This window comes from Neovison vison, chromosome 8 (assembly GCF_020171115.1).
Source record: "Neovison vison isolate M4711 chromosome 8, ASM_NN_V1, whole genome shotgun sequence".
Lineage (NCBI taxonomy): Eukaryota > Metazoa > Chordata > Mammalia > Carnivora > Mustelidae > Neogale > Neogale vison.
In genome coordinates, this window is record NC_058098.1 from 107274490 (window position 1) to 107301701 (window position 27212).

Genomic DNA, 27212 nt, shown 5'->3' on the forward strand with positions numbered 1-27212 from the left:
CAGACCCTCTGTCGATGTGGACCTCAACCCTGAGATGGGGCGCCCACAGTGGGGAGTGGAATTTTAGGCGGAATCAGCCTGTGGGGTCACAGGGTGACATGGTGGGTTGGGCAAGGGCCAGGTGACCGGGGCCGGGCTTCGCAGAGAGTTGCCCTGGCTGCGTTCCTGGTTCAGGGGGACTGTCCCTGGGCCTTTCCTGAGGCCGATTGCCTCCTGGGCAGAATGCTGTTTCTGGGCTTAGAGGGAACATCACGTATAGACTGTGGAAAGAGGGGGAGAACATCCAGGCCGCATCAGCTTGAGCCCTTATTAAGGCATTGCAGAGTGAGAAGAGTCCCAGTTATATGGAAGTGGGGTACGGGAAGATACATAGGCTAGATTGGGGAGGTTGGTTGAGTTCAAGGTATGGGAAAGCTGAGGTGGTCTTAGCCTGGGATGGGGTCCCTGCAAGGGCTGCTGGCGTTGTTGTGTGAAGATCAGTTAGCATTCTCTAGGATTTTTTTTTTTTTACAGATTATTTATGTATTTATTTGACAGAGAGAGATCACAAGTAGGCAGAGAGGCAGGCGACGGGGGGGCGGGGGGAGCAGGGAGCCCAATGCAGGGCTGGATCCCAGAACCCTGGGATCATGACCCAAGCCGAAGGCAGAGGCTTGACCCACTGAGCCACCCAGGTGCCCCACATTCTCTAGGATATTTATAAACCTGGGATCCCGTAGTAACATTCTTTCTTTCCCCTCTGGCTTCTTTCCTTCAGCATGATGACTGTGATGTAACTCTTTCCAGCTCCCAAGGGCTCTTTGCAGCACCTAGGTCATAAGATTTCCTCGGATGTTTTCTTCTGAAAGATTGATGTAGAGATTTCTCCATGTTATGTGTGTTTTTAAATAACCAATTTTTAATTTTATTGACTTTCTCTCTTAGATTTCTGTTTTCTACTTCATGGATTCCTTCTGTTTAATATTCCTTTTCTTATCATGACTTTGGGCTTAACCTGTTCTCCTTTTCAAGTTTCTGAATGTGGAAGGGGGGATTGTGGTTCTGTAGTGTTCTTTTCTTTTCTGAAGATTTTATTTATTTGAGAGAGAGAGAGCACGAGCTGAGGGAGGGGCAGTAGGAGAGGGATAAGCAGATTGCCTGCTGGCGCAGAGCCTGATGTGGGGTTCTATCCCACGGCCCTGAAATCATGACCTGAGCAGAAATCAAGAGTTGGACTCCTTAACCGACTGCCCCACCCAGGTGCCTCTGTTCCTTTCTAACATAAGCTTTTAGTGCTCTAATTTCTAAGCATGACTTTAGGATTATCCTCCAACTTTTATTGTTTTCTTTCTCATTATGCATTCTAATTTCCTTTTCGAATTCTTTGTGGACCCACGGATTATTTGCAATTGTGTTGTTTAGTTTCAAAGTATTTTGTCCCACACCACCTCCCCCTGTTCTCTACCCTGCACTGTTGCCATTTTATTTTATTTTATTATTTTAAGTAGAGGTGTGGAGCTCCACACAGGGCTTGAACTCACAAGCGTGAGATCCAGGCCTGAGCTGAGATCAAAGAGTCAGACGTTCAGCGCTCCTGGCACCAGGCCGCTCCAGGCTCCCCCTTGTTGCCATTTTACCTCTCTGATTTGCAGCGACAAATCTCTTTCTGAGGACAGGACAGAGCAAGAATGCGGAGTCAGCCTGCAGCCCGCCCTTTAGTCCCTGCTGAAGAAGCAGCAGCCCTGGGAGGCCAGGCTTGTCTCCTCAGGGAGACCCCTCCAGGGTCACAGTGAGGAGGCAGAGGGCCCTTCCCGGGGGGCTCCAGACCCTCGGGAGGGGTGGATTTTGGAAAGGCGTGTGAGGGTTACCAACTTGGGGGTGGGGTGAAGCCGGGGTGAATCTTGCCGCAGGCTGGGATCTGTCTGGTGTGGGTCTCATCAGTTCACCCCTAAGACCAAGCCCAGAGCCCAGAGCCTTCCGTGTTGCGGAAGGTGTAGGAGGGGATGGATTCGGTACTCGCTCTGTGAGCCGTTACTCCGCATGGCCTCCAGATGGCCGGCAGACTCAGCTGTCGGGCCCTGAAGGGGCTGAAACAAGTGCAGGCCAATTTCCTCCCGGGAAGGGAAGGAGGCTGGCCGCTGTGTCCTTCCCCCAGCACCCTTGGGTGCAGCAGCCCTGAGAGATGGCACTCGGAGCCCTGGAACTTACTGCATGTCAGCCTCCTCCGTTCCGCTGTGAACTCCAAGCCCATCTGCCCCGTTTCAGTCTGACTCCCCAGGGCCCACTGCTGAGCCTGACAAGGCGCTTCCTATTTGCTGCATGAATACATAAAGCATGTGTAGTTCTTTACAACGAGCTAAAATATCTTCCTGTTCAACAGGCTATGCACAAAGCACAGAAAGCTGTGCAGATAGACGCACCATTTTTCTTGCTGATACAGAAATATAATTAACCCTAGTGAAGATCCAGGTTTATAGAATAAGCCCAGTTTCCTCCCTTCCAGGATATTTCTTGGTTTTCAATTCTGGATTGGAAGCAGGGCCCCATGTTGACCTCTAAGTACTCTCATTTCTTAAGAACTCACTCTAGCGTCATCAGAGCACCCATCTTCCTTCCACACTGTGTGTGTGCATACATACATTTATGGCTGTGCTTATACGTATGTGTAAAATAGATAGTTGTATAATTATTCATTATAAACATGAAAATATTTGATAACTTTGCTTTCAAAATTAAACATTTCACCTTTACAGTTTCTTACAGCATTTTGAAACTGAAATTCTTTTTTAAGTCTCAAACATTTCTGTAGACTTGTGAAAAGGCTGTGTGACCTGGGAGTGTGCCACCTATATGGCTAAAGGCCTCTGATTTGGAATCCTGGTCTGTTTTGTTCCCAGCGATTACTGACGGAGCTCCTCCTGGGGAACAGAGCCTGTGTGTCATCCCTGGTCCCAGGGAGATAGAGGCAAATAGAAAAAGAGCTCACGGTGCAACAGAGGACAAACTTCCAGCTCATTCACAGAGAGGACAGTTCGTCCTCTGCTGACCCAGCGTTGTGACAACGAGAGGAGGGAAGGCATCAGGAAAAGAGCCTGGACTGCCAAGCCACCGAGTTTGGACTTTTTGGGGCAGATGAGGGAAATCCTGGAGGGTTTTTAAGGCAGTGAGTGGCAGCGTGATAGCTAAATTTTACAATGAGAAGGTTGCCATTGTGGGGGGAGGGATTTAGATGAGGGCTCTCACAGGCGTTCCTGTTCCTTTGAGGTGATGTGCATGTGGGATCCAGCATGCCACCCCAACTTCAGCCAGAATGTCTCCATTTGTATTCATTTTGCAGACTGGGTTTCCATTACATTTTCCTCTGGGGAAATGTAGGCTATAAAAGCAGTCCATCCTACCCATCCCTGTAACCCAACACCTAATACCATATGCTATGTGTTCAAACAGTCTTTCTTCAATGAGTGATGGATCCCGATTTTGTCGATGAGGAAAGTGAAGCTCAGAGAAGTCCTCACTTGCCCAGGGTTCGACGCTCAGGGTAGTGTGTGCCAGGACCAGACAGCCAGCTCTCAAAAAAGACCTTTCCACGGAGTTGCTCAATAACTAAATCTGGGAATCTGCTAGGCCTCCTTATTCGAGATAATGTTTCCTTGATCATCGAATGTTCTAGAACAGAAACTAGAAAACCTCTTTTGATGAGGCTTCCAGACCTTTGAGGGATGCAAGATCAGTGAGTTCTTTGTTGCTCCTGATCTGGAAGGGAAGGGCAAACCCCATTCCTTCCTCTGCAATGAGATTTGTTCTACTCTGGTCCCGAAGAGCTCCTGCTCTGCTCTAAGCAGACCATTTGCCAGCAACCTCTCGGATTCAGATCCTTCAGCTGAAAATTAATGTAAGCTAATGTACAAGATGCTTACATATCAGAATGAAGGCAGCATCAGGAAATAGGACTTTAGATATTATTAATCTGTGTGGCTAAGTGAAGCATAATCTTTGTGTACTAATGGTACGTTGAAGGACTGCCATCCCATTTTTAGGAAGGCCTGCAATAGGCCCCATTTCTAGGTTCTTATATGAGTACATGCTCCCCTGTATTCTGTATCTTTTATTATTTTTTAAAGATTTTATTTGAGAGAGAGAGAGAGAGAGAGAGAGAAAGAGCACAAGTGGGAGGGCAGAGGGAGAGGGAGAAGCAGACTCCCCACAAAGCAGGGAGCCTGATGCGGGGCTCAATCCCAGGACCTCAGGATCCTGATGTGAGCTGAAGGCATATGCTTAACCGACTGAGCCACCCAGGTTCCCCGAGATTTATTTATTTTAGAGAGCGAGAGACAGCAAGAGCATGCATGAGCTGGAGGGGAGGGGGGACTCTCAAGCAGACTCCTGGCTGAGCACAGAGCTGACATGGGGTTTGATCTCAGGACCCTGAGATCATGACCTGAGCCAAAGTCAAGAATCAAACGCTCATTCAGCTGAGCCACCCAGGTGCCCCTGTATTCTGTCTTTAAATGATAAAGATTTGTTAAAGAAAAGCAGCACAGTGCCAGACAGATATTATCAGAAACATTTTTATTTAAAGTCAGACGATAGAAAGGTGTCACAGAAAAAAATTACAGAAACTTGCAACAACAGAACGTAACTTGGAAAGTTATTAGTAAATGAGAAGAAATAATATTCCTGATTTTACCAAATGATTTCTTAGTCCTTAGTAGAATAATTTATCAATTCAGCAAAATATACCCTGCTGGTATCTTTTGAACAGGGAGGAGATTAACAGTTCAGTTAATTTACTAAATTGGTATCTACTAAAACCTTGCAAAGTGAAACAGTCAAGGCAGCATTTCCCCAACATTTGAGATACAACTTGGGGAATTGAAATAATACCACTAAAAATTTTTGCTTTGTTTTAAAATCCCACCTCATTCTCAATAGGTTTAACCTGCATTTTAGCCCACAGATGGTGCTTGTGGGTCTGACAGAAAATGGATGGTCCTAAGCCTGGACATAGAACATCCTCCCCCCCGCCCCCCGGCACACACTGCATCCTAGGACACAAGTGCCACCCATGCCTTTGCCAAGTGCAGGCACAGAAGCCCTGGACTAAAACCAAAATGACCTGGGCCCTGGAAACCTAGATCTATGCTGAGCCCTTTCTGAATACTGGGTGGGGGAGTAGGGGATTTAGGGTCAGGAATGTAAAAACCTTTTTAAAACTTTGGCAAGTAAGTATACAAATGACTACTACTTGATTGTCACTTTTATAAGGAAATATCATTCCACCTCTTGAAAAGATATTCTCCTCTCTTATTTGACTTCCTCTCAAACAACTGGAGGGCAAACGTCTGTAAAACAGAGGTGGACAAAAGCCTCTTGTAATAATGATTAGTTTATAATTTTTCAATTTCTCTATTTAAAAAGCATATAAAATGTATAGTCTATCACTGACAACTAACACTAAAATATTGCTCGTAATGGAGGTTTGGGAACATGGCTAAGATTTTTTTATTTGGGTCTCTATATATTTAATTCTTTTACAATAAACTATGTATTAGACCTCTGACAAAATAATAATAGCTAATGCAAATTCTACTGCTCCTCTTAACCTTAATACCCTCACAGAGGTATTAAAATCAGTAATGAACCAGGAAGTATGGGGCCTGGTAATTCACAGAGCTAATATTTTTCTAAAATGCTCTAGTTAGCTATATATTAACTCCTTCCTAACAAATTCAAAGTCTTAAAAACAAGAGATGCAAGGATAAACAAGACTATAAAATACTAGTCTAAGAACTCACAATCTTGTTTGAAGAAATAGATTTTTCTCTGTGCCCACAATGATTTTGCCCACTGTAACACGTGACAGTTCTATTCCAAAGGCTAACGAATGGTATTAAGGAACACACAAGACCCAATGTAGAGTCCAAGTCATGACTTTAAAGGGTAAATTACCGTTCAAGGTGTTGGAATTAAAAAAAAAAAAATAAATGCTATTGGAAATTCACTAGGGTAGGCATAACTTCATAATTGTGGCTGATATTTTGAGAATGGGAAGAGAGAAATTAGATAAATATATTTTAAAATAAAAATATGGCTCTGATTATGCAGTTCTTTTTGGCTGCAGAAAGAATCCTTCATAGATCTACAGGAAGAAATTACCAATCAATTCAAACTTCCACCATGAAGGAGTAAAGTTACCTTGTAAGTCTGGAGAATTCTTAGAATTTCGAATTATTGTAGAAACTTCTAACTCCTAAGTAAAGCTGCCATAACCCTACCTTCGCATTGTTTGGTTGGGAGAGGAGAGGGGAGACAAAAAGAGAGAGAGAGAGAAGGTAGGTGCCTGTGTCTACTGCAAGAGGTATACTTTATGAATTGTGTACTCTTGGATACAATCATGGAATGGCTGTGCCACATCAAAATCTAAACTTGGATGGATGTCGGGAAGCAGTTAACAAGCAATTAATAAAGCACCTACCCTGTGCCTAGAACCAGGCTTGTTGCGTGGGGAAGCCCAGAGCAAGGAGGCACATACTGTCCTGCCTCCAAAAGCATAAAATACCATTTAAAATGTGCTTTTTATTTATTTAAAAATTAGAAATTCTAAATATTATGTTGATGTTAACCTAAAGTCCCTTCTCAGGTCTGCATCCTTTCAAAGGAAAGCAGGTTAATTTGGGCTCTGTTACAGCTGGCAGATACTGCTGATAAAGAACATACTCAAAAACAAAACCCCAGCAATTTGGTGATCAGTAGCTACTGAGATTGGTTCTATAAATCACATTAAACTCCTTGGAGGAAAGGCATGACCTAAATGCCAAATCACAACACAGATGTGAGGAAAACAGCTTTAAACCATCAAGCCCTGTTCGGTTACATTTTGTTAAAGCTTACATTTCCTAACTAAGCCTTATTTAAACTAATTATTTACTAGTGACTTACATACCCTACTAGATTTAATTTTGACCATAAATATGATCAAGAGCTGCCAACCTATTTCTGAAAAGATAATTACAACTCTTCATTTTAGATATCCACAAAGGCCCAGTTCCTGAAGTTTGCAGGGGCCCTATCAATGGACCACTTGCCTGCAGACCACGCCCAAGTCTGCGTCTTCCGCACAGACCACCTCTCTGAGATGTAGCCCTCAAGCCCAGAAGGGTAAACTCAGGAAGAGCATCTCTACCTTGACTTTGTGTTGTGCAATTGGAAAGATTTTGACAAGACCTCACATCTAGGTCCCTAGGAACTTTCAGACTTTAAGTTGCCATGAACCAAAGGAAAACAATACCTTTATCAAACAAGTAGTCACTCCAAAAGATCTCCATTTCATGTGGTAGCAGAAATGTACACTAAGAAGTGGGAGTAAACATCTCTAATGTTTCTAAGAGCTAATGGCTTTTATAATGAATACACTGGCCACTCTGCCTATACAACACATGCTATAATTGAAGCAAATACACCATGCAATATGGACTGTCATAGCATTTTTAACCCTCCATCAATATCCAACTTGAATAAAATGGGCAGGCAGATCTTGCACAGACGCTACAAGTCCATACAGCTATAAATTACGAAAGTCCTATGTCTTACTAACAACACACAAAATGTTAAAGGGAATTGCTAACTTGATGGGTTCGGATTCTCTAAAACAACTTCTCACGCAATCCTATTGTGTCTTCAATATATATCATCTGAAACAACATAAAATTGGTAAACCACACAAATCATGTTATTTGGAATTTGTACAGCTTAATGCACCCTAGTGGAAGTGTAATGTTTATGTCCGTAAAAGTTATAAACCAATTTTACATTTAAAAATACTTTTATAATTCATTCACTCCTTACAGCAAGTCTGTGAGCAGTCAAAATTATACCCATTTCACAGATAAGGAACTGGACATTGAGAAAAAACACCTACAAATCACTTCAGAACAAGAATATGAATTTATTATGTTTAGGCCACCAGCCCTCCTGAGTTCTCCTCCTTCCCTCTATTTCTTCCAATTAATTGAGTGAAGTGGCTTATATGTACACTTACACAGGATTTCTTTACTAATCAACTGTTCTTCCACTCTAAAAATAAGCAGGACAAGCAAGGAAAACTAGTCCTTATGGTAGGGTAAAAGACACAAAGAAACTGAAGCAAACATCATCCCATCATTAGGCTACTTCAGTTGCAACCTAATTCTGGGGTTTGGCACACGCAGCTGGGTAACACCGGGGTCCGTACAGAAGCAGACATAATCGCTGAAGCAGAATTTGAAATCACTCCAGTATTCGGTTTACTTTTAGGTTCAGAATGAGGTCCTAACTGGGAAAGCTCCAGAGACAGGAGTTTGGAGAAAAAACTAAATATAAAATGTGGGAAAGTAGTTGCCCAAACTAAATTGTGGTCACCTGGGTATCCAATTCAACACATTGATATATCCCACTCTACTTGACATCACAGTAAACAGGTATAAACCTTCTGTCATAAATCAGTATGAATAGTTAAGTTACACCTCAATCAATGAATCTCATCCAGACTCTTCTAGAGCAAAAGTTATTTCTGTTACCTGTAAATGTCTGGCTTATAAAAACAGGGACAAAAAGTATTTTCCAGTGTGCTAGTGTGAATCAACTTAGATGGATTCTAACAAATACCGATTCATCTTAAAGAAGACCTCATTCATCAGGAAAAAGGGCTACTTATTAAATTTTGGTGAGAAAAAGAAAAAAAGAAGATTAAAATAATCGAAACTGACAGGATACAATAGACTACCCCCTAAGCTAAAGTTATCTCAATTAAAAAAGACCACAAACTAAAATCATTATTTTAAACATAAATAAAACATTTTCATATAAAATATATGGTTAAATTTGAAACTATGCCCACACTTTCTTATAAAATAGCCTCTAGGACACTAGCTGACATAATAGAGACTCAAGAATATTGAACAAATGGACATGATAATTTGCATTCATTTTTAAACCTTATTTTTTAATAATCTTTCAACATCTCTCTTAAGTAAAAAGGATCTTCTGTTAAGAATTTAGATTCTATTTGGATCTTTAACAAGGCAAATTATCTTTTTGTATGCTATTTAAAATATGAACATTATTATTTAATGTAATTATAAAATATAAGGGGGAATTAAAAATTCTCTAAAAATTTCAATTTAATTACTAAAATTCAGCAATTTTACTGATTTTTTTCCTGATAAATATTATATATTTGTATGCATAGAAGTGTATGTGTGTATACACACACACACAACTTTTTTCTGTCAGTTTTAACCATTTATTTACTTTTCAATTAACAATAAAAGTTCATGTGGACAGTAAATCAGAAAATACTTTCTATGGTGGCTTTAAAGTACATTTTTTAAACCCAAAAATGTTATCCAGAGCCATTTTAGGCAACAATGTAACCAAAGTATAGAGTAAAAATTCGCATCCCCTTGAACAACTGTCCTTCCACTTAGAACACAATGAACTCCTTAGTTCATTGTGAGCAGAGTTCCTGTTCACTTAGCTGCAACATCATTTAAGTATGGAATCAAAGCAAAAAAAAAAAAAAAGGAATAGAAAAATATGTATTAATATTAAATCATATGCTAGCTGAATGTTAGGTTCCCACAGAAATATTTTGCCATAAATTTCTAAAATCACTTTAAAGCATGGCTATTTTCATCCAAGGACCAATTTCCTTTACTTTCATTATCTTTTATAGTGAAATGCTCCATCTCAACTTACTTATCGGAGCCATTACCAGCAAACATGGTCACACACATCTAGTTCAAGATATGAATATGAGTATAATAGTTACTTTCCATTATAAATCTGTATAAAACAAATAGGGCTGCCATTACTTATATACTGCACAAAAGACACAAGAATGAATACAAATTATTTTTCATAAAAATGAAATTTCTAATCAATTTAAGAGATTTCCAACTATGAGGACATTAAATACTTAAAATACCAGGCAGTCTCTTCTGTTACAGAATGCCAGTCAGGAGAGATCTGAAAGAGATTCTTTATTGGTAGCCATATACAGTTGATTATACCATCTCTGTGTTTTCTTGCTATTTAAAATATAGAACCTGGACATTTAAAACATTACCAATGCAATAATCACTACAGACTGTCACTGGATCTTTTAAAAGTTTGTTAAAAATTACCAAAGTCATGATGAATACAATTATCGCAGCTATATTATTTGAAAACGTAATATAAATTATGCTGCTAACGACAAAAACATTGAGACACATAAACATCACAATGTAACACAGCAAGAACTCATAACTATTTAATATGAAAATTAAATTTAAAAAGTTATGTTAGAGAACTTGGGGAATATTTCATTTTAGCAAAAACAATCTATGTATCTCCAACTTCTATGATACAGTATGCAGTAAAATACTTTTAAAAGATATGACATTCAAATGCTTCATTTACACAATATTGCCAATACTAATAAAAGTGATGCCCTTAAACACGAACTGCTCTGCTGATTGTGATTTTAAAAATGTTTTCTTTACTTCATTTTACATTTTAGTTAGCAGTTAGCATTACATATTAATCAGTTCTGTTGACAAACAGAGAAGATCCTAGTCAAAATACTGTTGCTCAAAAGTAATGTACATCATATTGCTTGAAACTAACAACCATATAAAAGTGGTAATCATTTATCTAAACATTGATTATGAAAGACGACTGGCATATATTTGGGCAGAGTGTCAAGTTCATGATGGGTTATTTACGATAAAAGTACTTTTACCGAAGCTAACATGATATATAGGTTTCTATGTCAATTACTACAGTCTCTTAAAGTTATAAAAATATTATATAAAATACCACAGGCTTTAGAGGATATAACTTCATGTGGTTCTGATACTAGCAGCTGAAAAGTATTTATAATTTAAAAATAAATAAACTATAGAGGTAAACCAGTTACAAAACAGCAGAGGACTGCAATAGTCACAGAGTGAAAAGAATTGCTTAATTACACGATAGCTAACAAAATGGTGAAGCAGTCGGATCAAAAGTTTTAAAAACCTCTTTCAGAGATTTGTCATCTGGTTCTCTACCGGGATCACTTTCCGGGGTGGGACTCGTATGCCCTGGCTGCCTGGACTGCCTTGGATCGCTGTACTGCGGTCTAATTAAGCCTGTTAATGCCTGAATAGGAAGACTGTGCACTGCTGGGACCTGAACTGTACCAGGACTCCTGAGGGTGTCTGCCTGTGGGTCAGCCGGCCCATCCACGGCGACTTCCACATTTGCACTGGTTTTCTGTGGCAGGACTGCTTCCCCAGGAGAAGGCTCATTTTTGTCACTACTTTTTAAACCACCACTTTTTTTCGGGTTCTCTGTATTTTCTGTTGCTAGCTCTGACGCAGATGATGAAGCATGCTCCCTAGGGTCATACAAACTAATGCCACTAAGAACTGAACTTGGGGTTCCCAGGGGAAGGCCAGCTGAAGAGGAGAGTTTAGGGGCATATGGAGGCAAGGTCCCCGGCCCGGAACTGCTAGTCACGGCCCCTGAGGGCTGCGACGAAGCAAGGTTAGATCTGGCTAAGTGAGGGGTGCCCTTTAATGTATGTGAGTCCTTCATAACCGCTGGGTGAGACTCTGTACTGTGCAGTCTATGAAGTCTAGGATCAAAATTTTTTTGCAGCCTAGGATCTCCTAATTTACTTCCTGAACTATGTAGGTCTCCAAATTGTTCTAGGTAGCCTTCTCTGTTTGCAGTGTTCACTTTGGCTTTGGCTGCTGATTTTGAATCAGTGGGCACTGTATTCTGATGAAGATCGCTTTTTGTATTCCACAACCTACTGAGCCTCTGGTCAGCTATAAGAGGGGGCAGAGGTAAATTGATTGAAGATACTGGGTCAGGTTTAGGTAAAGGGACTGGAAGTAAGTCTTCTGGAGCCCACACGATGTGTTTTGCAAAGTTGGGTTTGGTTAGGATAATATCCATTTTAATGTGACTGAACTGCCTCAGCTGTGACCTTGGATCCTGGAGCATTATGCCAGGGGAAGAATCCAAAGGTATTAAGAAAGCTTTTTCTCTCAATTCTCTTTCTGTATCTTCATCATCATCATCTCCTCTTTTGTGTTTGACAGAGCTGGGATTTGCATGATGCGAATCAAATTTTGTTCCACCAACAGAAGATCCTACGTGACCACTTCCATTCCCCCTCAATTTCCTGGGATCCCATGCTAGTCTAAGATCCAGTGGGGCAGACTCAGAGGATTTTCTCACGTCTTGCCTTGGGATAGTCCTAAGTCTAGGGTCAACAACTTGGTTTCCTTTGCTTTTCTCTTTAGCGAGTCTTGGGTCAGTAGGAGTATTGAGGTCTGTGGAAGGCTGTTGCTGATTCCTTAAAGTTTCTGTTTGTTTCTGTAATGTTTTCAGTATTGACTTCACACTGCTTCCTTCTTCCTCTTCACTACTGGAATACCAGTTAACAGTATCATCTAAATGCAGATAAAAAGTTATTGTAAAGAATGAAGCATTCATATTTTACCTTAATTAAGATAATCGAAAAACATGCAATATTTCTAGAATAAGTGTAGTCTAACTTCAAGAAAATGCATCAGAGAAATGCCAGAGTTTCAACACTGGAATAAAATTAGATGTGGAATGACAATAATCAATTTAGTCATCATACTCTATAGAGAAAGAGGTGTGGTATTAGAATATGTGTAGCGTCTTTCTGGTCAGGGAGAAGTCAGGACCTTTTATTTGGATTGGCCAAAAGGGAACTTAGAGTATGTGTGGCATGACAGAGTTGGGGAAGTAGGGAAAATACTCTTGGAAAAGAATACTAAAATGTTTTAGATCTCTTTAATTTAAGTAATACTTAAGCTTCGTAGCTCTGGATGCAATGTTTTTTAAAAATCTGGAAAGAAAACAAAACAATGAAGTACTGGTTAAGGGAGCATTGGGAAATTAACAAAACAGGAAACAACATGTGTTGGAGAGGATGTGGAGAAAGGGGAACCCTCTTACACTGTTGGTGGGAATGCAGGTAGGTTGGTGCAGCCTCTTTGGAGAACAGTGTGGAGATTCCTCAAGAAATTAAAAATAGAGCTTCCCTATGACCCTGCAATTGCACTCCTGGGTATTTACCCCAAAGACACAGATGTCATGAAAAGAAGGGCCATCTGTACCCCAATGTTTATAGCAGCAATGGCCACGGTTGCCAAACTATGGAAAGAACCAAGATGCCCTTCAACGGATGAATGGATAAGGAAGATGTGGTCCATATACACTATGGAGTATTATGCCTCCATAAGAAAGGATGAATACCCAACTTTTGTAGCAACATGGACGGGACTGGAAGAGATTATGCTGAGTGAAATAAGTCAAGCAGAGAGAGTCAATTATCATATGGTTTCACTTATTTGTGGAGCATAACAAATAGCATGGAGGACAAGGGGCGTTAGAGAGGAGAAGGGAATTTGGGTAAATTGGAAGGGGAGGTGAACCATGAGAGACTATGGACTCTGAAAAACAATCTGAGGGGTTTGAAGTGGCGGGGGGGTGGGAGGTTGGGGTACCAGGTAGTGGGTATTATAGAGGGCATGGCTTGCATGAAGCATTGGGTGTGGTGAAAAAATAATGAATACTGTTTTTCTGAAAATAAATAAATTGGAAAAAAAAATGAAAAAAAAAAGGGAGCATTGGGAAACAAGCAAATGAGAGATGAGGTAGAGATTTTTCATCTATAGCTTATTATATTTCTAGATGTTTGACATACGTGAATATATTAGCTATTTAAACATTTTAAAGTAAAAATAACAAAACTAACAACCTGAAATTTATATACTTTAACTTTATGGGAACACTTTGGGCCGTATTGCTAAAGGCTTATATTTAATCCTAGTGTGTTAGACACCCTGTTAAGAAGCTTAACTGTCAGAGGTGTTCTTTTTTTTTTTAGAGGTGTTCTTTCTAGTAGTACAGCAGGGATTATAAACTGATGCTACAGGAGACAGTCCTTCCTTTCCATTAAAACATACACATGTTAAAAAAAATACATATGTTGACTCTGACTTGGTAACACACACACACACACACACACATGTATGTGTCCTAGAATGTCATGGATTAATAGAATATTGAGCATATTCTCATTTAACTCATCTCACTGCTCATTAGCACATTTCTACTACACATAATTTCAGTGTTACACATATAGTTTGAACAGAGTTACAAAACAGGCATTGATATTTAGGATGGAATTATGGCTTAAATCATATAGACTATATATCACAGCGGAAAAAAGTTTTGGCTTGTTTTTAAAGTTTTCTTTTTAAGGAATCTCTCCATCCAAAGTGAGACTTGAACTCACAACCCCAAGCATCAAGAGTCTTACGTTCCACTGACTCAGGCATCCAGGTACCCCAACCCAATGGAAAAAAGTTGCACTCATTTTTCAGTGTCAGTGTCAGAAAAAACTACTTCTAAACACTAGATCTCTTTTCTTCCTCTCTTTGATCATGGGAAGACCAAAGCTGAACTAGCGATTCACTTTAACCTGTTGCCATTATTTTAAATATTTCTGCATAGCAATTCATTTCTCACAGAATTTTGTTACTTGATCCAAATATGTAAGATGATCCAAATCTGACCTACAAAAGGAAGGTGCTATATTTTAGTTTGCCTTTCTTATCAATATATTTCCTAAGCCATCTTCAATCATTTCTGGAATGAGAAGGAAAGCAGACCAATGGGTAGGCCAATGAAAAGGAGATATTAGATAAGAAATGATAGTTAACAGCTTTTTCAGCTTTTTATCAAAGGAAAGATTAAAATTATAAGGACATTACAATTTATAAAAATGAACATTAACACACACAATAAAACCTAGCTGTTCACTACTAGGTATTTACCCAAAGATACAAATGTAGTGATCCGAAGGGGCACCTGCACCCCAATGTTTATAGCAGCGTGTCCACAATAGCCAAGCTGTGGAAAGAGCCCAGATGTCCAATGACAGATGAATGGATAAAGAGGATATGGTGTGCGCACGCACACACACGCGCGCGCACACACACACACACCATGGACTATTAGCCATCAAAAAGAATGAAATTGGGGCGCCTGGGTGGCTCAGTGGGTTAAGCCGCTGCCTTCGACTCAGGTCATGATCTCAGGGTCCTGGGATCGAGTCCCACATCGGGCTCTCTGCTCAGCAAGGAAACTGCTTCCTCCTCTCTCTCTCTCTGCCTGCCTCTCTTCCTACTTGTGATCCCTCTTTGTCAAATAAATAAATAAAATCTTTAAAAAAAAAAAAGAATGAAATCTTACCATTTATAATGATGTGGATGGAACAACAGGGTATTATACTAAGTGAAATAAATCAATCAGCTAAAGACAATTATCATATAATCTCACTCATATGTGGAATTTAAGAAACAAAACAGAGGATCACAGGAAAAGGGTGGGAAAAATAAAACAAGATGAAATCAGAGAGGCAAACTGTAAGAGACTCTTAATCATAGAAAAAAAACAGGGCTGCCAGAGGGGAGGGGAGTGGGGAGGACAGGGTAATTGGGTAACAGGCATTAAGGAGGGCACATGATATAATGAGCAGTGGGTGTTATATACAACTGATGAATCACCGAACTCTACCTCTGAAACTAATAATACACTATATGTTAATTAACTGAATTTAAATTCTTAAAGAAACCTAGCCATTCAAGATTTTTTCTGGACACAGAGAAAAAACCTTCATAAAACATCACCAATTATATTACTATAATACAAAATTTTATATCCAGAAAAACTGTAAATTTTCTTATTTATGAAAATGTAAATCTTTCTATGACTTTATAGAAAGATAATCATTAAAAAATTTTTTTAAGTTTAAGCACTTTAAGAGGCAAACATAAATTGTATAGAAAACTAACTTACTAGGAATCCCTAATTTCCCTGTGATGTTAAATAAATGAAGTGTTAATGCTACCTTCTTTGAAAAGGTAACAGATGTTTATATAATAGCTTGTAGCTACCTAATGTTACCCAGTTTTACATATTTATAAATTTTACGCTTAAGAGTAGGCAAATGGGCACCTGGCTGGCTTAGCTGGTGGAGCATGAGACTCCTGGTCTTGGGTCGTGGGTTCGAGCCCCATGTTGGCCATGCAATTTACTTAATTAATTAGCAACAATCGCGCCTCGGATAAACCTCATTGGCTACGATACTGCCACTGCGCAAAGCTCAATTTACTTAATTAAAAAAAAATACACACACACAAGAAAGTGGGCAAACATTATCAATTCTGTAATTCATAAGAAGAACTGGATGTGTTAAGCTTTCTCTCCTCAACTGAATTAAGTAATTGTTATATACTTATCAATATCAAAAATACTAAGGTAAACTTGAGGTTTCCACATAATCTTTTACGTTAAAAATAATATTCCTTCATAATATAGTAGAATACAACCTATGCCCATAAAAACTCTAATAACTGAATCATTTTAAACTTGGGCTAGAAGTCAAAATTTCTGCACTGGAAGATGTCTGGTTCCTGTTTTATTTCCTTCTTCCATAAAAGGCTTCAGCCAGGCCTCACACTATAGCTTCTGTTCTACTCACTGCTTCAGGTAAAATTCTTTGCAATTAAGTACTAAAGCATTAATGACACTGGAAACCATGACCAATTCCAAGCAGACAGAAGCTACAAGGTAAGCTGGAAGTAGAATAGATAGTTCAAAGGAACTTATTTTTCAAATTTTAACCTATTCAAGAGCATTTCAGGAACTGGGTAATTCCAAAGTAAGATGTTACCATAACAACTGACACACCTTCGTCCTTGCTTGGTGCCCTTTGAGGTTGGGTGCTGCTTGGTTCATCTTCTTCTTGGTACTTCTGAGTAAGTCTGACAAAAAGAGCTCTCTGCACTGCAGGGAGGAGGCCTGGAGCAGGCAGGGGGCCGTGGCCTGTCATGTTGCTGCTGCCATCAGATCCACTCCCACGGTTAGGGGAGTCTTGAACAATGGGAGGCTGATGCTGGGCAAAGTCAACATGCCACATTCCATCTATACACATAACACAGAAACACAGACACTGATTTAGCACCGAACTCCACTAGAGAGTACCACGGTCAGTTACAAGAAATTGAAGCTTTAATAGTAACTACATTTGATTACCGTATTACTATGTGATTGTAAATGTTTTTTTAAAGATATTATTTTATTTATTTTAGAGAAAGAGAGCATTGAGGGGAGAGGCAGGGGCAAGCAGACTCCATGCTGAGCGTGGAGATGGACGCAGGGCTTGTTTCATGACCTGAAGCTTATGACCTGAGCTGAAATGAAAACTTGGGACTCTTACCCGACTGAGCCACGTGGGCACCAATTGTAAATATTTTTTTTAAAGCTATCTAAAGTTCTGGTGTAACAAATGTTTGGTTAAATTTAAAATATATTTTATGGCTTCAATTTCACTACATTTTACTTAGCTTTATTAAAAACACACATTCTTACCATGTTTTCAATGAAAAATAGAGAACACCAAAGATTTTAAATTAAAAATGAGTCGGGGCGCCTGGGTGGCTCAGTCGCTAAGCGTATGCCTTCGGCTCAGGTCATGATCCCAGGGTCCTAGGATCAAGCCCCGCACCAGGCTCCCTGCTCAGCGGAAAGCCTGCTTCTCCCTCTCCCACTCCCCCTGCTTATGCTCCCTCTCTTGCTGTGTCTCTGTCAAATAAATAAATATAACCTTTTTAAAAAAAAAGAAAAGAAAAGCTTAAAAACAATTAAAAATGAGTTATTTGAAAAGGTAAACTCACCACCAGAGTTACTAGGTGGCTGAAAATTAGGTACAGCATGCTGTGAATAGTAATTATCATAAAATTCAGCTGGGTTTTGTAGGGACTCATAACTGGTGTTGAGCTGCATTTCACCAGGACTTTGCAGGTATGAGGAACCTGGAGAACAGTGATTCTCTCTGGGTACTTTCATCATGTGTTCTGGAAAGCCCGAGCAATGGTAAGCACCACTCATATTCTGTGGTGTCAAAGGTGCATCTGGTTGAACAAGTACTCCAGCTTGACTGTGAGGACCTAAAATTCCAGGCGGAGCAGGCGGCAAAGGTGGGCTGTGTGGCACTGCGGCGCATGGATGATGTCCGGGGGAGCCCGGGTGCATCACAGGACTACTGTGTCCCTGAGACATATTAGGTCCAGGACCCGGACTTGATCCAGAACTATAGATATGCTGAGGATGTGGGCTGCTTTCCTGAAACTGTGGTCCTGGTGGTGAGGCACTGTTATAAAATGCTGGTGGCCTGTAGACAGAAAGAATAATATTTCTTAGTTCAAAGAAAAGAGGCAAACAAGAATGTTGTATTTTAAATATGTGTGGTTAAGTATGTTTTTCTGTATCAGAATGTGTTTTTAAGAAGCAGTTTATTCTACATTATCTCCAAATAAAAACGCAAATAAATGCATCTTGCCTTCAATTTAGCCTACAGTCTTCATCAATTGACACTATCAGCTGTTTTCTAAAGCTTACAGCTATTTTGAAAAATACAGAAAAGGGCAAAGATAACTAAGAATCACCTCTAATCCTGCCACCCACAGAAATATTTTTTGGTTAGTTATTATTTTTTGGTTAGACTTTTTTCTAGGTATACATGGACCTTTCCTAAAATATAACAAAATTAGAATTTTACTATATAAACACACACCTTTTCAATTTCTAATGGATTACTGTAGGCATATAAAAAGACCTTTAGGTTTTGAGTGTTGTTCTTCTTTCTGGACATCTTACTAATTTAATTACTATTTCTAATAGTTTTGTCAGTTGATTCCTTCAGGTCTATCGAGGGAGACCACCCCAAAAATGAGCTCCCTCTCCATTTCTTTCTTTCTTTTTTTTTTTTGCCTCTCCATTTCTATCTTTATATCTATTATGTCTTTCTCTTTTTGCATTGGCTCGCATCTGATCTACAGTATTAGAGTATTAGCCAAACAATGGACATACCTATCTTCTTCTTGACCTTAAGAGAAATAATTTTAATGGTTCACATTTCCTGTCAATTTCTTGTTCCTCATTTACTGAGATCTCACTGATTTTCTGAGTGTTCAGGGTTAAAATAATCAACAGTGGGACTTGCAGCCCAGGTGCACAGACTCTGGGAAAGGGCAGCAGGACTAGAATGTTGTTGTTAGAAAATGCAAATCTGGGGACGCCTGGGTGGCTCAGTTGGTTAAGCGGTTGCCTTTGGCTCAGGTCATGATCCCGGGGTCCTGGGATCGAGTCCCACATTGGGCTCCTTGTTCATCGGGGAGCCTGCTTCTCCCTCTGCCTGCCCCTCTGTCTGCCTGTGTTCACTCTCTCTGACAAATAAATAAAAATTAAAAAAAAAAAAAAAAGAAAATGCAAATCTGGACCCAGCTTACCAAAGGTTTTCCCCTAATAGCCTAAGGAAATACTTCTCTAAAAGAATCAAATATTCTGGAGACATGCGAATGCCACTATTTGAAGATGTTATCAATGCTGAATGTAGCCTCCTAATGAATTGGGAGACATAACAATTCTAGCCACCGGGCAGTGTCTCTCAGGGTTACTCTGTGGAGAGGTTTTTAAAGCTGTTAAGGATTCCACAGAGAGAAACACTGATGGCATGCAGCAGGGGACAGAGACAAAGAAAAGCAGGAAGAGCATTTGGGGTGAATGCTGGGTATCTGCTATCTCTACCTAAGTTTAATTACATGATTAACATGAAATACAAGTTAGTTTCTCAGTAGGAAATTTTAAGGGAAAATGATGCCATTTTTGAAGATTTTAACTTACTTCTTCCCAATCTTATGTGCTAAATCCACAGTAGGTTTTACAACTATTTCAAAAAGAGATGGGATTTTCTTGAAATCATCAGAGAGATCTGTCTGAAAATCATCTTCAGGATCAGAAAAGGGAAAATGCTCTGGTGGAGTTGGCAGAAGCCCAACTCCTGGAGGTGGTTTGGGAAGAGGAGTTATGCCCCGTTTTCTAAGTTCTTCTAATTCTCGTTCATCTTCATTTGTGGCTTCTTCTTCAGTGTTCAACACCTAAAAATGATTGGCAAAGATTACTATTCCAAAACAAGCTTTCTTCCTTACATTTAAAAACTGTGAAGACTTCAATAAACCAGTTTTGTTATGAGAAAAATATCATTCTGAAGTCAAAATGGCTCAGAGAGAGCTAACTCATTTTTGATAATAAGGTTCAAAGTGGTAAAAGATATTTCTCAAAGTACATTAGCTTTTTAATGGCACAACAAGGGTAAGAATGAAAGATTTTAGGGGCGCCTGGGTGGCTCAGTGGGTTAAGCCGCTGCCTTCGGCTCAGGTCATGATCTCAAGATCCTGGGATCGAGTCCCGCATCGGGCTCTCTGCTCAGCGGGGAGCCCGCTTCCCTCTCTCTCTGCCTGCCTCTCCATCTACTTGTGATTTCTCTCTGTCAAATAAATAAATAAAATCTAAAAAAAAAAAAGAGAGAATGAAAGATTTTAATTCCTAGTCCAATACTTCTGCTTTTCTAACATACTACACTCATAGATTAAAATATAAAATAACAAATCCTTGATTTCTCAGGAGACTTTTCTGAAATCTGATTTATAAAATGTGATTCAAGACAAATGACTCTGTGGTGAGACCTAAGAAATAACTGAAGTACAAAAATATTACTTACTTTGTCCAGAAGTTTCTTTGTTTCTTTAGTCAGATCATCATGTGAGAATTTACAGTTGTCTCCTTGGTAACATTTTGCTCCACTATGGTAGAACTTACACGGAAATTCATGTAAATAAAAATATTAAGGAACAGACCAAGTGACATCAAACTTTAATATTTTGAAATCCAAAAACATATCGGTGCTGAGTCAATAAGACTGTATTACTATATATTGTACTGAATTTTTTACACACGTCATATTAGACAATTTTTAAGATTAAATATTTCAATTATGCAGCAAAACATTCAAAGATTTTAATCTTCCTTACTATATTAAGCTAGAAAATATTTTAAAGAAAAAATAATTGTTATAGCAAATACAGTAGTATTTCAATTATGTAAGTTCTGTTACTTTCCACAATAAAAATTGTAGACAGAGCAAATAAATTTTGTAGCAAGAGCTTATATCTATAAAGGAAACAAAGGGGCTTGATATATCATATTAAAGTCAAATATCCCAACATGAAAACTATAAGCTAAGCTACCTCATGATTTTGGAAACAAATTTTAAACTTCTAAAGAAAATATTAAATCCAGAAGTTTATTGAAAAATATACCATTTTCAGGTGGCTTACATTCAGGGAATTCCTGAGGGGTTTTAGGAAATTATTGTAATCAACACTTTGACAAGATCCAGAGGAAAAAGTCATATGACTATAGCAGATGCTATTTTAAATTTAAAACCAAAGTAAGTTTTCTAGGGATTTTGAAAAACTTCAGTAATGTTTTATAACCTCAATATTTTGGTTAACATCTTTTTAATAAAGGATATTATGCATATAAATGCAGTTCTCTCCTTTGGTACAATATCCTTGTAAATAAAACTTGCAGATCTCCTTTCTCTTCTCCAACTCTGCATCATGATCAAATTTACACTGATCTCCCTGTCACAAAAGAGAAAAAAAGAAACAATTGAATTTTCTCTATGGTGTTTCATGATGGAACTACGGCCATATCTTCAGTGTTTAAATCATGATCTAATAATAATTCAAACAATCTCTTGGAAGTCTTGCCCAAGTCAGTGGGTGTGGCTATGCACAGAGGCAGAGGCAGCACGGAGAGCATGGCCTCAGAGCCTACTGCCCGGGTTCCACCAGCACTCACTGTTTCTAGCTGAGCCACTAGGGACACTTATTTAACCTCTTGGTTTGGCCATGTTTAAAATGGGGCTATTAACAGTACCTACTTCATAGGTTTGCTGTAAAGATTAAAACATTTAATATTAATAATCCACTTTAAACAGTACTTGCCACACAGTCAGCATTTTGTGTTTGTTAAATAAAATCTGGGTTCAACAAATTCTATTACTGCCCCAGAACAGAATTAAGTACGCTCCAATGTACAGTATTTCCATAGACACACTTTGAAGAACCAGCTTTATAATTGCAAGTATATGAGAAATGAAAAAACAAAAACAAAAACCCTAACCACCCCCTAAAAAGACTTTACATTTTAAAGATTATTGCGGAAGTTAAAATTCTTTATGATATCCCCCTAAATTTACCTTAATACATCTCCCTTCCAGAAAGTATTTACAGATTTGTTTTCCTTTGTGTTCCACTGTGTGCTGATTAATGAATTCCTGAGTCATAACCTTCCATTTTTTCCCTGGTTTACTATACTGTAAGAAAAAAAAATTCATTTAAATACAACATATAAAATATTAAATATGTACTAAAATGGACAGTCAAATGGATTAGGAAAGCAGTACAAATGACTAAAGTGGTCAAGAGTGGACATTCAGATACTATTCATTTATTTGCAGAGACAGGCTTCTAATACACTGCTCATTGCTACTAGTGGTTGCAAAGAACTTATTTCTATTTTAATGAGGAAGTACAACTACTTTTTAAAAATAAAATTATGAAAAGCCTGAAAATTAACAATAATACTCTGTTGGCAAAGATGTTAAATATGCTTTCTTGTGATTTGCTGATAGCTATGTTATGAAAGATTAATAATACCCATACTGTTTGACAAAATTTGTACTTTTCAGGAGTATTCTGAAGGAATTATCAGGGAGGCACACATACTTTATTTACAAAAATAACTGAATAATATGTTATTCACAAAAATAATTACTGCAGAATTACTTTGCATGATAAAACAAACAGACAGACAGACACCTAGAAATTACACATCCCAAATGATGAGACTAGTCAAATACATTAAGGTGTAGGTCAGTGATAGATTAGTATGTAATCATTACAAACTGAAGAGACGGAGTAACAATTTAGGAACATAAGAAAATGTTCACGATACTTTACTAAGTGGAAAACTGATCTGAATTTTATAATAATAAAGACAAAAGATAAAAGACTCAAAGAATATATCCCCACATTTAAGAGTATATGTCTCTAGATGGATCTCCAAAAAATCAGATTTTTGCATGTGTGGTTATTCTGTACTTCCTTTAGGAAAGAAAAGAAAAAGGAGGGAGGATGTATGTCCTTAAACTTTTAAAAAATAACAAAAAGAAGTATATGGTAGAAAATCTCACAGCCCTACCTGTTTTCCTTACTTCTCCTTAGACCCCTGTTCAACTTTTGCTGAGTACAAGAAAACTGAGTAACAAGAGTATGATGCTTAATCAGGCTAAGGACTTACATTCATGAGCTCTATAAAATAGCACTGTTTTTCAAACACCCGGTATGCATCATACTTTATATATAGCAGGAGTTCACAATAACTATTTGCTCTTCTAATCTGATTTGCTTCCCTTTCCTTCAGTTTGCTAGGAGATGGAGAACAAAACACAACCTACTGAAAATAGGAAACTGCCTCATAGCAACCACTTGAGGCAAAAGAAGGCTAGACTTAAATCTGATCCTCAATGCTCACATTTTTAATATATGTTTTACTGTAAGAATTCTGGGGAAAAAGTACAAAAATACCAAGAACACAGATAATCCTATAAGTTTTTAAAAAATATATAAGTATAACCAAATTGCCCCAGGAAAAACACAATAAAATTGTTTATGCTATTCTCTGATCGGATCATTTAAAATGTCTTAAATTTATGTAAATTTGGCTCACAAACATTTTCTATTTCCAGGCTCATTTAGAGCAAGTAGATATAAGAAAATAGGAAGTCCAGGAGAATGCATTATACAAAATCAACATGCCAAATAGAAGAATATAACTGAAATTAAAAAGTAAAATATTAGGTAATCACCAAAAAAATCCAAAACCACCCTGAAAAATGCACCAAGTTGTACCTATATTTCATCAACAATTCATTCTATGACTAATGATGTGCCTCATTGTTTTAATAGAGGGTTATGGGTTTTTCTGTTTTGTTTTTTAGTTTAGTTTAGTTCAAATGAGTAGAAAGTGTATCAGTATTTATAACCATGAGAAACCTAATTATAATGAAGATATTCTAAAAAATCCAAAGAAACTTTAACAATAAAATTTTAGGAGAAAATAACATGCCTAGAAGATCTGATCTTTTAAGTCTAAGCCTATAGAAGCAATGTGAATGTCCTCTACCATTAAGATCTTTGTAATAAAGGAGTTGGAAGAACCACAGAAATCATTTAGTTCATCACCCTCACTAGACAAATGTGAAAAGTGAAGATTAGAGAAATTAGTGACTTGCCAAGGGTCATATGGCGAGTCAGCAGTCAGGGTAAATAGAACTCTTTGCACTGTATTATACTACCTCTAAGAAAACACAATTCAGGGCTCCTGGATGGCTCAGTTGGTTAAACGACGGCCTTGGCTCAGGTCAGGATCCTGGAGTTCTGGGATCAAGTTCCGCATCGGGCTCCCTGCTTGGCAGGGAGTCTGCTTCTCCCTCTGACCCTGCCCCTTCTCATGTTCTCTCTCTCTCTTTCTCTCATTCTCTCTCTCCCTGCCTCTCAAATAAATAAATAAAATAAAATAAATAAAAATAAAATACAATTCAAGAAAGAGGGAGGGGGGAGAAAAGAGGGAAAGAAAGGAAAGACGAAGATAGGGAAAACTAAATTATCTACTTGGTTATTTCAAAATGTACTTCCTCTAGAAGATGTATTATACTGGCATAAGAAACAAGGGCACAAAAATTTTTTTGAAATATATAAAGAAGAGGGAATGAAAAGATTTGCTGGCAAAATAATATGTATTTACAGAAAATATAACTGGTGTTATAAATACAAAAAAAAAGTTAAGAGGTTTTATGGCCAACAGACTAAATAAGTTCTTAAAACCTATCAAACATTTGCTTGTTCTGTGACCACCCTGGAGTTTTCAAGACAGTTCATGTGAACATGCAGATATCTATGAATTTATCTGGCTTTTAGAGGATCTCATACTCCCTGGAAAAGATGAAAATGGATGTATGTTGGCCACTCTAGCATGTTCACTGTACCCTGGACAGGTTTCCTCCAGACCACTCCTAAATATAAGCTACTTGCTTGGGCTCTGGCACTCTGTTTCTAGTAGAATCATAACAAGAAATCTCTCTTGACAGCCAATAAACTGACACAGTTGATAACATTTTAATCTTTTTTTTAAAAAAGATTTTATTTTTTTATTTGACAGAGAGATCACAAGTAGGCAGAGAGGCAGGCAGAGAGAGGAGAAAGCAGGCTCCTCGCTGAGCAGAGAGCCTGATGCGGAGCTCGATCCCAGGATCCTGAGACCATGACCTGAGCCGAAGGCAGAGGCTTTAACCCACTGAGCCACCCAGGCACGCCGGTAACATTTTAATCTTAATAAGCTAAAGTAAAAATTCTAAAGCTAATGAGTGCAAAAGAAATAATTTATTCTGATTTTCTATAACATGATAAAGAATTTTTTAGTTGCAATCCGGATTTTTAAACATGTTAGTGCTTGACAATCTCCTTAGAATTAATTAAACACCATACTTTCATTTTATAGATCAAGCAAACTGAAACTCAGAGACAGGTATAACTTGTTCAAAGCTACACTCTGTTGGAAGCTAATTTTTTTTTCCAAGCATAGTATGTACCTTTTGGATATAGGAGAGAGCTTACTTTCAGACAGCATTCATATTAATATGGTCTAGGGAAAGCAACACACTCTAGAGGAATATAGGAAAATGGACAGGCAGGTTACAATCACTCAGAAATTCTAAATTTGTCTCCAAAGCTGCTATTCCATGGAACAATGAGTGGCTCAATCAATGTTAATAGATTGGGCAGGGGTTGGGAGAAGTTCAGGGTCAAGTACAATATAAAAACAAGTGAGGGGTGCCTGGGTGGCTCAGTGGGTTGACCCTCTGCTTTTGGCTCAGGTCAGGGTCTCAGGGTCCCGGGATCAAGCCCTGCATCAGGCTCTCTGCTCAGCAGGGAGCCTGCTTCCCCCTCTCTCTCTCTGCCTGCCTCTCTTCCTACTTGTGATCTCTCTCTGTCAAATAAATAAATAAAATCTTAAAAAAAAAATACAACAACAACATCAACAACAAAAACAATGGACTGAACAAAGTAAAATAGGCTTTTTTATACCTAACTTGCAAGAAGGCTTTAATACATTAATGTCAACTTAGAATCTCCAAGAGTAGACTGGCATGTGCTGGGTTTCACAAATTTATTTGGGCCTGAACTTCTTTTTTTAGGTCGTACCTATTAACATCTCCTTAAATAGTATACTTAGAGTACATATTAAGAAATCTTTGCTCCTTGGGGCGCCTGGGTGGTGCAGTTGTGAAGCGTCTGCCTTCGGCTCAGGTCATAATCACAGGGTCCTAGATCTAACCCCGTATTGGGCTCCCTGCTCAGTGGGGAGTCTGCCTCCCCCTCTCTGCCTGCCTCTCTGCCTATTTGTGATCTCTCTGTGTCAAATAAATAAATAAAATCTTAAAAAAAAAATTGTCCCTTATTTAAACCCAGACATCAAAAAATTAGGCATTTTCAAATTACAATATATAGCTATCCCTTTGCTTTCACTTAAGGTTGTAGCTTTTAATAACCTACTCTTGCTCTGCATAATTTAATCAGTCTTGCTGGAACAGTGTCAGAATACTAGATTTGGACTACTTTAATCCCAAGAGTCTGTACAACAAGGCTGAAATGTACATGTTCAGAATTCAATATATCTTTATTCAATATTTACTATACATAAGGTACACAAGTTCATCTTTCCAACCATTTATATTGCCTTTTCTTCTCTTTCAATGTTTTCGGTTCTAGTAAGCTAATTTAACACTATAATATCTCCCTTCTTATTAGCCATGCTTCATATTGAGCTATTAGCATTTTATTGCCCTTTGCATCTGGGATGACTCCTAGCAAAGGAAAGTACAATGAAGAACTACTAGGGTCACATTTTTGCTTTCCAACATACCAGTTTTACTTGAGGTGCTTTCAAACACCTTAATTTTATTTCAAGGTCACCTAAATTTGCATCTTTATACTAGTATCTTGACTAATTAAAACAATAATTCCTTTAATTCTTTTTTTTAGAATCTATTTACACTCATTTGATCTTAGCTGGAAATTTTTCATTTACTAGGAAAGTAACATTAAAATCACAATGCTTTCTTTGCAGCCAAATAGGTTAAAAGATGG

The 27212-nt window shown here is 38.4% G+C and overlaps 1 protein-coding gene and 1 pseudogene across 1 annotated transcript in view; both read right to left on the minus strand.

The window, feature by feature from the left end:
* Positions 1–9883: 9883 nt before the first annotated feature.
* Positions 9884–27212, minus strand: part of ZC3H6 (zinc finger CCCH-type containing 6) — a 60332-nt gene continuing 43003 nt past the window's right edge. Inside the window, exons 6-12 of the mRNA XM_044261615.1 lie at positions 22202–22318; positions 21470–21581; positions 20657–20766; positions 19780–20033; positions 17772–18268; positions 16786–17019; positions 9884–12446 (exon numbers count right to left, since the gene is read on the minus strand). Coding sequence (XP_044117550.1) covers positions 10978–12446; positions 16786–17019; positions 17772–18268; positions 19780–20033; positions 20657–20766; positions 21470–21581; positions 22202–22318 — 2793 coding nt within the window. The 3' untranslated portion in view covers positions 9884–10977. The remainder of the gene's footprint in view (positions 12447–16785; positions 17020–17771; positions 18269–19779; positions 20034–20656; positions 20767–21469; positions 21582–22201; positions 22319–27212) is intronic.
* Positions 16121–16199, minus strand: LOC122916603 (annotated as a pseudogene).